This window comes from Monodon monoceros, unplaced genomic scaffold (assembly GCF_005190385.1).
Source record: "Monodon monoceros isolate NGI ecotype Baffin Bay Population unplaced genomic scaffold, NGI_Narwhal_1 Super_Scaffold_16, whole genome shotgun sequence".
Taxonomy (NCBI): Eukaryota; Metazoa; Chordata; class Mammalia; order Artiodactyla; family Monodontidae; genus Monodon; species Monodon monoceros.
This window is the reverse complement of record NW_021703772.1, coordinates 105,245,455-105,257,859: the sequence shown is the minus strand read 5'-3', so window position 1 is coordinate 105,257,859 and position 12,405 is coordinate 105,245,455. Positions and strand designations below refer to the sequence as shown.

Here is a 12,405-nt window from a genome sequence, read left to right as displayed (position 1 = left end):
GTGTGTGTGTGTGTGTGTGTGTGTGTGTGTGTGTGTGTGTGTGTGTGTGTGTGTGTGTGTTAGCAGTGGAGTGTTCGGGGGTAGAAATCAGCCAATAGGAGATACCAAGACAAAACTTAATTACAAATGCACATGGGACCAACAATTGAATTCTACTTCTCTTGGGTGTAAAATAAAGCTGCAGAAAATTAACAATGCACTAAGAAGTTCAGGGAGAAATAAATGTGCCATAAGTAAGTGGTCTCATCCTATATCATGGGTAACTCTTGTTTCCTGTACACTCGCATACCCTTGTGCAGGCCATACATAAAACTGTAAACTCAGTGATGTTGCTCTAACTTTGGGAAGCAAGGCCAAGAACTGTTAGACCAAACTGAATGGACACATTCCTTTCTTTCTGTCAGTGACTTGGATGATAATCTATTACCTGCAATCCCACTGCATACTTATGTACAGGAATATTGGAGAGACTTTAATTGCAGCTTCTCTGCCTACTCCATTATGCATGCTTTGATGAGTTTTAATGAAGCCAGAGCCTGCTGCCAAAGGAGTGAGAAACAGAGCCTCATAATAGCAAGAATGTTAAGATATGGAAACTTGCAAGGTGGTTTGCAAATGCATTAGGAGCTCTTTGAGAAGGAAAACAAGTTTTGCTTTCAAGATTTGACTAAACCGTCCTTGCAAACTTCTTGCAATGCCTGATGATAGCTGTACAGGTCTAGATACACGAAACGGCATTGTATCCATCAAGACGGAAAATAACTGTGTTTTTGCCCTCCCCTCCCCTCCATGGGCCTGATGGTGGGAACATCTCCTTTGTTACTAGCTCTATAGTACAGTATATTCCCATAATTTCTTCTTGTACATTCATCCCTTTGTAAACAGTCCCTAATGTAAGCCAGATCCAGTCCTTCAGAGAGGGGAACAGTGCTAAAGACCGTGTATAACCTGAGGATGGTGGCTTGTTGTTGGTACTCAGAAAGTTGCTCATCTTGCCTTCAGGGTCAGCTAAATAGTCTGGCATGCTCAAGAATGATCTGATAAAAACTGGAGTTTGGGATTAACGTATACACACTACTATATATAAAATAGAGAACCAACGAGGTCCTACTGTATAGCACAGGGAACTCTACTCATTCTGTAATAACCTGTATGGGAAAAGAATCTGAAAAAGAATGGAGATATGTATATTTATCACTTTGTTGTACACCTGAAATTAACACAACATTGTAAATCAATTGCACTCCAATATAAAGTAAAAATTAAATTAAATTGAAAAACAAATCTTCTTTTCCCTGGAATTAAGATAGCCGATTTCCTTGCTGGGAAACTATAGTTCAGATTATGGATCTTCAGAAACTTCTGCTTGTCCCTAATCAAGTCACTGTGATCCTTTTATTTTCTAGTCATTCAGGTACATGCATTTTTCAGTGTTCTAAACTAGCAACTCATCCTGGTGAGTTGGGTGGTCCCCACAAACGTGCAGGATCAAGGGACCCTGGAACCTTGTTCCTGACATTCATTTGCTCTTCCTGGAAATGCCTTTCTTTGTGTCTTCTTCTAGCCAGTTCCTACCCTCCATCCAGCTCTTAGCGACGTTTCCTGCCTGCCTGATAGCTCTTCCACGAGTGGCTGGTTTAGGTGCCCCTCTTGTGGGTTCTCAACACACACTACACATGCGCTATCCTTGTCAAGATAATTTAATTGTTGCTGTGTCTTTTCCATGATTAGCCTGTGGAGGAGACTGAAATAATACTGTTATGTGTTGAACTGTGTCCCCCAAAATGATTGCTTAAAGACCTAACACTCTGTACCTGTGAATGTGCAAGGCCTTAATGGTAAATAGATTCTTCACACACGTAATCAAATTAAGATAATGTCATACTCCATTAGGTTGGGCCCTAAGCCGACATGACTGGTGTCCTTATAAGAAAAGAGGAAACAGACACACAGACATGTGAGGGGAAAATGTCACTATGATGTAATCACACAGAAGCAGGGAGACAGTCCCAGGGATGCAGAGATCGAGGGGCTGCTTCTAGGAGCCCAGGAGCACCCACGGGTCAAGCAAACTGCCAGACGCTAGGGAGAGGCCAGGAAGGAGACTCCCCTACAGGTTTCAGAGGGGTTGTGGCCCTGCTGGCACCTTGATTTTGGTCTTCTACCCTCGAGAACTGTGAGACAATATACTCCTGGGGTTTTGGAAGCCACTCAATTTGCGGAATGTTGCTAGACCAGCCCAAAGAGACTAAGACAGACACGATTGTGTACCCTTTGCAGTTTGTGCGGTGCCTGAAATGTGCAAATTTACATTGAGCTGAAATGAATTGTACATCATTTAGAGATATGTTAAAAGTAGGCCAAGTGTGTATTCCTGAAGAAACTTAACTCTATCTTTCTCATCCTTTTCTCCTACCCCCTAGTGTCAGAATGCAGCCTGGGTTATGGCACCCTGTCGAAACCTGTAGAAGCCTAGATTCAGTCCACTTTACCTATAAGCCTAATCACCCCCTAAGTTACTCCTATAATTTGTCCTACTGTCCCCATGCAGAGATCACACTGCCTTACACCAAAGAGGGCAGCTGCTCGCTGAGCACTCGTGGCCCTCATCTCCCCAGGATCACCCCGTTGTAGGTAAGATGCACAGACTTAAATCTCCCGGGAGGGGCAAGGTGCCACCTCACCTATAGAAATGAGGAACTACCCCCAGGGTACACTGTAAAGAGAGATGCGAGGCAGCTGGGATTCAGATTTACAGTTTTCCACAACTAAAACCCGCCCTTTACCCTCATGACATCCATTTGCAAGTATCTGCAGACTTAGGGGAAACTTCTCCTTTTCTTTGGAACCTCAAATGATCTCTCAGGGAGTTCTAAATGAGGGAGGCCTGAGGGCCCACTTAGCTCCAGATCCTTATTTTTGAGAGGCACAGCCAGGCTGGGAGCACCCAGCCAACTGGCACAAAGAGCAGTAAGAGAGAGAGCCCAGGTTCCCTGCGTCCCAGCTTGGTTTACACTCTCTGTGTTATGCCCCAGGAATACCTCTGTAAAGTGCAGAGACCAGTGGCTTTGTGCTCTTAGAAACCGGAGTTAAACACACAGCAAGTCTTCTCTGGCCATTTCCTCCCTCCTTCCGTTCCCCCTTCTCCTCCCTCCCTCCTCCTCTCCCTCCCCCTTCCTCTCTTCCCTGGACCACTTTGTCACACTTTTCCTAGTGTCGTAAGTAAGTCACTCACCTTTAAGAACAGTTAATACTGACAAATAAAAAATTACATATTTCATTATCGTTATATTTAGGCATTAAAAATGTTTTTCAGCTAAATATGGATATAATTCGCCTACACAGAAGTTTGCTTTTACTTTTACAGGTATTTTAGGAAAACAAAAACAAAACCAAACACCTATATAGTTTGCAATTGCATGTGACCAGAAAAGCATATTTCAAAGAAATCCCCAGTCGTGCACAATGCACCCTATCAATTTTGGGACATAACTCAGAGGTCCTGATGCCTTCAGCATCACATCAGCAAAATGGCAACATTTAATATACATAAACATTCATCTTTAGCCATTCCTGGACAAAATATCAAACATAAATCCCAAGAGAAGTCTTTCCAAAGAGAGGCAGAGCATTTCATGTAAATGAGATCTATGAATCAGTGTCATTCTACTTACATTATTTTGGAGAGTTAAATTTGTCAAGCTATATTTAATGTATGTATTTTAATTTCAAACTATATATTTTAATGAAAATAGGATGTCTATGCTTGTGTCTTAAATGCATGGTGTAAAAATATACATTTAAGAACCTATACATTCATAGAAAAACACACATATGCATTCATAGCAAAAAGTCCCAAGGAAATTCTAACAATCAAATAGCAATCCCTGGATTGCGGTTTGTAGGTGACTAACATTTCTTCAGACTTTTCTTCTTTTCCTTAAAGTTTCCATAATTAGCATTGATTATTTTTATAACAAAAATAAAAGCATGGCTTCAAGCAAAACATAAGCAATACAAAGTATCCAATTAATGCTTTAGTGATATAGATTATTGCTGCACCAGAAGGTCTTGTTTGCTTCCTGAGTCTTGACTATTAGTCCCAGGATTTATTATCTCAAGCAAGTCATGAAATTCTCATGTGCTCTTTCCTTCTATGTAAGGTAGAGTTAAAAATATCCACCTCATATTTTTGTTGCCAAGGATTAAAGAGATGATATTTGTAAACTCTCAGTTCAGTTCCCAAAGATGGTAGGAGCTGAGTCATTGATGCCATTACCACAAATCCTCTTATTATTTGTCACACCCATCACTCAGCAGGCACTGATCTCCTTTGCCTTGTTCTGCAAGCAAAACACTTTCTCCTTCTTTTGTAAATTGTGGACTGGGGACAAACTGCATCAGAATCATTTGGAAAGCTCAATAGAAGTACACTTACTGAATTTAGAATTTCTGGGTCTGCAAAGTCTATTTTTAGCATGATTCCCCAGAGAGCCATATGTTAATTAATTTTGAAAATAACCAAGATCCACGGAGAAGCCTACTTCTTGACCAGGTTGTTGAACATTATAGGCTGGCACAACCATGAAAAGAAAACAGTAACGCGATTTCTAATTATGTTATAGGGCCATTGAGAAGCAGCTAGCATACATCTTGAAGAGATGAAGTATGATGGAAATGAAATGAAATGGCATCCAATTCCATGTAACTAGCATTTTCTGAAGAAAACCTGTGGCCTTTTGTATTCAGATGGGCAAATTACTGCTAAATGTCCTCAATCACCATTTTGGCAATGGCTTGCTTGCATTTCTACCTGTGATACTGCATGCTATTTTCCCTGATTTTACTGCCTCATGAATGACAATGACTATGCCTTATTTCTCTGCATATCCTGTGTGGCCAGGACAATGTCTGACTATAGACAGACCTCCACAGATGTGGTCACCCTGTTGCAGCGAAGTCTGGGGCCTGAGGACTCACAGAGCCTTAATAGGTTCCTACTTTTCTTCTTCATTACATGATTCTGCTGGTGTCTCCGAAGGCCAGTGCTCAAAACAAACAAACAAAAAAAAAATGTGTATGTGCCAACTGACATTCTAAACAGAGGGAGTGCTTGCATTGCTATATTTTTAAATAAATATTACATCAGGTTTGGGGTGTGGAATTATTTTTTTAAGAATAAATTAGTGATCACATGCTGCTTCTAAACCCATGTAATAATTGGTTCTTAATACGTTCGTAGGCACTTTAGAAAAAAGGGGCAAGATATTATGAGATTGCCAGGGAAAATAGAAATAGCTCAGTGTTTTGGTTAGGCATCTGCGGGATAACTACCCTGGCTAGTTACAGCAATACAGATGATTTTGTTTCATCCTCACAACTCTAAGAGGCAGGAACTACTATTTCCATTTCACTGATGCAGAATTGAAGCTCACAGTGACCCTCGGAGTCACACGGTCCTCAGAGTCAGACCCGAATCAAGCTTTCCCACTTCCTGAATCAGGGCTTTCTATTGATTTTAACTTTTGTTTTTTTGTCTGTTGGGTTATTTTCCTTCTCTTTCTGTTTTTGCGTTTTAAGAGAGACATGACCTTGTTCAGCCCTGCAGAAAATGCTTGATATTTAATTCTTGGTTCAGTGGAACCTTGTCAAGACCATTAACAGGTTTTCTTCTCTCATGAAAATAACCTAGCTGCTAAATCCTATTATTTACCTAAATACCATTTCCCCCCTGAAGTTGGTCCTTTAAATTTTTATTTATACAAGTGTCCCCTTCCAGTGGATTTCCCTTTGCATCACGTAGTGACATGAAGCGTGAGTAGGAATTCCGCACCCTTACCTGTGATGTTGCAGTACACTTGGAAAGGTCCCAGGGTCCCACTGCCATCTGAGTCGATGTAGAAGAAACCAGCTGTGTTGCCGTGGTGCCTGTACACCTCGCAGGATTGCTCATAGAGGGCTGGAAAGACACAAAGGCAGCAGAGAAGAAATTTGGCTTGGCTCTGCATATCCCTTTGGAGGATCAGTAACTCCTACTTATTATATTTACTTTCAATTGTGATTTCTTTCCTTTCTCCTATAACCTCAACTTTCTCCCCAAGCCTTAACAAACTAGTGCCCCAATGTTTGATGGGCTTGCATCCTCCATTCATCCTAATGTTCATTCTTCTAAACAACTCCGAGTTTACATCCTCCAAAATGTCTCCCCTTCCCTCTTAAACAGCCCTTCCCTATGCTGATGTGTCTGTCCTTCCCCTACACTTGCACAGCTGTGAAGCTAGGGCATCATACACTGTTCTGTCTCCTGCAATAGTTACAGAATCTTTAAGAGTGGTGGCAGTGTGTAGTTTGAGGCTGTGTTCCAGCATCTAGCAGAATGCCACACTCACAGTGGGAGATCAAAAGTTAAAAATGTACAAATAATAAATGCTGGAGAGGGAGTGGAGAAAAAGGAACCCTCTTATTAAACTGTTGGTGGGAATGTAAATTGGCGCAGTCACTAAGGTGAACAGTATGGAGGTGCCTTAAAAAACTAAAAATAGAGCTACCATATGATCCAGCAATCCCACTCCTGGGCATATATCTGGAGAAAACTCTAATTCAAAAAGATACATGCACCCCAATGTTCATTGCAGTGCTGTTTACAATAGCCAGGTCATGGAAGCAACATAAATGTCCATCAACAGAGGAATGGATAAAGAAGATGTTGTATATATATATATATATATATATATATACATATATATACACAATGGAATATTACTCAGCCATTAAAAAGAATGAAATAATGCCATTTGCAGCACCATGGATGGACCTAGAGATTATCATACTAGGCGAGGTAAGCCAGATAGAGAAAGACAAATATCATATGATATCACTTATATATGGAACCTAAAAAAATGTACAAATGAACTTATTTGCAAAACAGAAACAGACTCACAGACAGAGAAAACAGATTTATGGTTACCAAAGGGGAAAGGGTGAGGTGGAGGGATGAATTAGGAGTTTGGGATTAATATGTACACACTCCTAAATATAAAATAGATAACCAACAAGGACCTACTGGAGAGCACAGGGAACTATACTCAATATTTTGTAATAATCTATAAGGGAAAAAAATCTGAAAAATAATATATATATATATATATATATACGTATATCTGAATCCCTTTTTTGTACACTTGAAACTAACACAACATTGTACATTAACTATACCTCAGTAACAAAATGTTTGATTAATGAATGTAAAACTGAATATACAGTCATGACTTTTCATTTATAAAGTAAAATGACACGGTCTTATTTCTATATACCCAGAACTCAGCACAATAACTATCATATAGTAGGTGCCCAATCAAGTTTAGTCCATTTTGACTTAACAAGCATTTACTGAGTTCCTCATATGTGTCAACAGTGTGGTGGCCACCGAACAACAGACCAAGGATGTGGCAATGAGTCTGTGCCTTAGAAAGCTCGTAGCCTGGTTACAGCCATAAAGATCTTTATGTGCTCAGAGAGAGGCAGACACAGCTGTCCTGAGATGGGATACTTTGAACAGTCTGAAGGTAAAAGAAATTTATAAATCTCATTACACCCACATGAATGAATTTGGTAGGGTGGAAAGGAGGATCTGCTGCTTCACACATGAGAAAGTAGAATGTTGTCTGATGCTTAAGACAAAATAATGTAGCTCAGAGCAGCAGGTACACGTCCAATATTATGTCATCCTCCTGTGTTGAAAACACTTCAGTGGCTCCTAACAGTTTTAAAGATAGAGCACTAACTCCTCACCTTAACTACCATGCCCCTGTGACTAATGTCCCAGCCCAGGAATACGAAGCTGTAGTTTGACATGATCAAGTGTGAGGGGTGCTTCAAATAATTCATTACAAATAAAGTTCTAAAGCTTGAGAGGCTTTGACTTTGTATAAATTAGAGTAAATTCAAGGTGATCCTTGTACTCATGTAATTCTCCCTTGCAGTCATACACCATTTCTGAAGCTGTGGGTCCATGGGAGGGTCAGTTTGCACCCTGCATATTGAGCATAACATATAGCTTAAACCTGGCCTAAACCTGATAACACACCAAGGTGTGTGTCACACATCTGATAACACACCTGGCAACCTTTAAGATAACTCATCAGCATCTCTTGGAATTCACGCTCTCCCCTTGAGTGTGGTCTAGACTTACTGACCTGCTTCTGACAGAAGATGATGTCATTGTCAGACCAGGTTGTAAAAAGACACATGGCTTCCAACTCGGGTTCTTCTGGAGCACCTGCTTTCAGAGAAACCGACTGCTAGGTCCTGAGGTAACCCTTTGAAGAGGTCCACAGCATGAGCCTGGAAGCTTCTCTCCAGAGTTTTAACTGAAGTGACAGTAGCCCTGGCTGACACCTTGAAGGCAGCCCCAAAAGACTGGGCCAGAACTACCCAGCCAAGTTGCTCAAGGACCCACAGAAACTATGAAGTAATAACGTCTGTTGTTTCCAGAGGATAACTTTTGCTGTAATTCATCATGCAGCAGTAAAGAGCTAATATACTCTCAAAGCATTAATTCTCTCATGCGGTTATAGGCATAAAAAAAGAGTCTATCTAATACAACTGAAGTAAGGATTCAGAGATAATCCACGTTCAACACTTAGCATAGTACTTGGCACGTAGGAAGTGCTTGACAAATATAAACTATTATTATTAATGTTAAATTGTTTCATGCTATGTCACTTCTTATTTTTTGTCAATGTTTTGCTTACTTATTTTTTTTTCATGAATCACAAGACTTGTTAAGAAAAACCAATAGGCCTTACCTCCCTTCTGTGCAGAGATGATGACATTTATTTCTTAGCTTATTCTTTTGGTATTGACTATTGTATCTCTAAATTGTGTGTCTATACTGCTACTTCTTGATTTTCCATATTTATAGGTCATCTATTCACTTACCAATAGGAAAGATGAGAATTTAGCTTTTTTCATCACCTCTCCCCACATACAAAGAACTTTCGGTTTCCACATACTGCCAATATAATAGGATCACAATTTTAGTTAGATCAATCATTACTGTTTATGCTAATACAACAGAAAGCATGCTATTCACGAATGTGGTTGTTTCCTTTCCTGAACACAATTTCATTTTTCTAGAAATTAATAACTGTCTTACTTTTCTTCTCATTTGCCTTATTTTCTAGGTATATATCACAAATTTAACTACAAATTCACTAACAACTCTCTAAAATGCCTTCCAAAATATTCAGGTGAAAACTAATTTAAATGGATACCTATGAAGAGAGAAAGAATGGGAGAAAGGGGACAGGGACAGAAACTAGGCCTTTCTGAATATGCCATATTTTTAACTTTGAATCAATATAAATATTTTTAAAAACAAAAAAACAAAATTAAGTATACTAGAAGAAAAGGTGCAATTCATAAATATGGAAAGGAAACTAAATGAATTTAACTACAAATTATTTCAAGTGATATTTAAATTCAGTATTTTCTTCTTAACTTTTTATCACAAAAAATCCAAATATGTGCAAAGAGCACAGAGAGTAATAAAATAAACCTGATATCACAACTAGCTTCAACAATAACCACTATTTGGTAATCTTGTTTCATCTCTAGTACCTGCGTTATCAGTTATGCATTGCCACGTTCCAGACCACTCCAGAACTGACTTAAGACAACAATCATTTCATGATTCTGCCCTCAGCAGAATGAAATAAAGACCAATGAAATAAAGGATTCGAAAATAATTATCAAGGATTGCTAAATCATTAGATGAAAAGTTGAGGGGGTCCTTTTTTAGTGGGTGGATTAAATTAACAATACCCAAACTCACCGATCAATCTCAACACACCCAAAAGTGATTATCAAGATGCCTGCAACGTGAGGTAATAAGAAATACACAGCACCACCTAAGATACATTCTTGCCAAAAATTTGAAGTTGAATCTAATCAAGCCCTGAGATTTAAACACTAACTCACAGTAAGAGGTAAAGAAACACACTCAACATTATAAAAACACAATCAGTTAAATTCAGATTCTGGGAACATCTGACTCAGTCTCTTCAACAAATAAATGGCAAAAAGGGGGATAGAAATGCAGGAAACATATCAGTCAAACACTGTGTATGGACCTTGTCAAGATCCTGATTCCAACAAAGCAAAGACAAAATTAAGAGAACCAGAAAAATTTAAATCAGATTTGGTATCTTTAAGTATTTTTAAAATTTTGCTTGGCTATGATAATGGTAGTGTGGTTATGTTCTAAAAGATAAAACGTTCATCTTTGTCAGAGATACATACTTAGGGATTTGTAGTAAAATGATTATGTCCACAATCTGTTTGTTACAATACTTCATCGAAAACAAAGAGGGACATAGTGGAAACAAAAATGGTAGCCTACTGATAAATACTGAAACAGGGGAGGGTACATTGGGGACAATTATACTATTCTATCTTTTTGTGTATGTTTGAAAACGCCTCTAATAATTATTATTATTTTTAAAATATTTGGACATTTCAGGTATTCTATGGATTTCAACTTCTTTGAAAAATTATCTTCTGGATCTTTCTGACCTGTGGCAATCTGGACTGGTATGCTTCCAACCTGGCACATAGCTGTCTCCTTTGGCCATCTCCCCACCATCATGCTGGACATTCCCTCTTGAAATTAGCTTCTTCCCACAGCATAATTCCCTCGAAATCCACTTGAGTTGTTTCATGAACCAATAGTTTATTTCTGTTTAATTGCTGAGTGGCATCCCATGGTATGGATATACCACAGTTTGTTTAGCAGTTAACCCATCATAGGACATTGGGTCATTCCCAGGTTTTGGCTGCTTCACTGGCGGCACGTTTAACAGTTAAGCCATTGTAGGACATTTGGGGCATTCCCAGGTTTAAATCCCCTGGAGGCCTTCCTCACCCCCCACCACCTCTGAATACTCTCTTCTTAACAGCATACAATTCTTGATTCATTGATGAAATATATCTCTAAAATCTCTGAAAATATTAATTGTAATATAGTTTTTTAGAAAAATTTCTTCTTTCTGTGTACATTATTTCCTCCAAGGTAGGGGTGTGTGGGTGTTTATGTGCTCACGTGCTTAGTTGGTTTACTTGTTTCGTGATTATTTTAGTCTCTGTTTTATCTGGCATGTTAGACTCTTTTCTGGGATGTCAGGTAATCTTGTGTGGTCCTCTCATATTCAACAGTGGTCAGCACTAAGTGTCAGCACTAAGCAAACATTTGTGGTCTGCCCTCCATGGGCTTTATTGTAGGATTAAGTGGCTGGACAACTCTGTGGGAAACCCTCATGTTAATGTCTGTAGGGCTTCTCCCTTGGTCTTGCTAGAGTCTGTGATTTAGAGGGATATGTTACATGAGATTTGGAAGGTGGAAGTGACACCACACACATTCATTTTACGCCTGTGAGGTCGATGCAGGGCATGAGATACTGTTGCAGATGACACACATTGCTGCTTATCTTCTGACTTCAGTTGCAAATGTGGGGCAGCCAAGCCAGCTGGTATTCCAGATGGGCTATCTCCTCCTTTAGCTTCCCTAACTCCTGGCCAGGTGCACCTTACATCTCTTATGATCACCTCACTATTAAAGTTGAAGGTTGGGAAGTAGTAAGGGGCAAGGTGGATCAGCTGCTGACTGACAGGACCATTAAAAAAAATCAATTACTATTGTTTATGTGAAGTGTTAGGAGGAAGTGAAAGTAAATTCATATGTTCAATTCATCAACACTTCCAGGAAGTACAAGCATGCTACTTGTTGATTAAATTGTTCTTTCTCTACTGCATGCCTAACACACTATATAACAAGTACTCTATACACACATATTGTAAGACTACTGATTTTTCAGTTAACTCTAGCCTCTGAGAAAAGTAAACAAAAGAGACATGGTTCTGATCTCAAGTAATTCAGGCTCTTAAACTCATCAAAATTAATCCCAATACAGATAGAAAAATTTAAAAGACCAATTCCTATAAAAGAAAGAGAAAAGATATTTAAAGACTCCATAAGAAAAAAATACAGCAGGATCCAATTTTTTTCCTTAGATAATTCTTTAAAGAGCAGATAATCCTTAATGCTACTTATCTTTCTCCAAAAATCTTCCAAATGTGTTATATGAAGTAAGTCTAAAGGTGATCCCCAAACCTGACAGACCATACAAAAAGAAAAATTACAGCCTCACTTATGAATATAAATTTTAAAATTACAAAAATATTGGCAAACAGTACACGACAGCATATTTAGAAAGGAAATTATGACCATTTTGGGGGCTTAATCCAAAAATGCAGGCGTGGTTCAATATTAGAAAATGTATTCTATATATAGTCATCATAATAGGGCTGAGGAGAAAAATGATATGATCTCTCCACTCATTTAAAAGA

The 12,405-nt window shown here is 39.0% G+C and overlaps 1 protein-coding gene across 2 annotated transcripts in view; it reads right to left on the bottom strand.

The window, feature by feature from the left end:
* The window catches only part of CNTNAP5 (contactin associated protein like 5), an 898,651-nt gene that overhangs the window by 267,969 nt on the left and 618,277 nt on the right, over positions 1 to 12,405 (bottom strand). For both annotated transcript variants that reach the window (XM_029226145.1, XM_029226146.1), the window contains exon 12: positions 5,840 to 5,959. In XM_029226145.1, the coding sequence (XP_029081978.1) occupies positions 5,840 to 5,959 (120 nt within the window). The remainder of the gene's footprint in view (positions 1 to 5,839; positions 5,960 to 12,405) is intronic.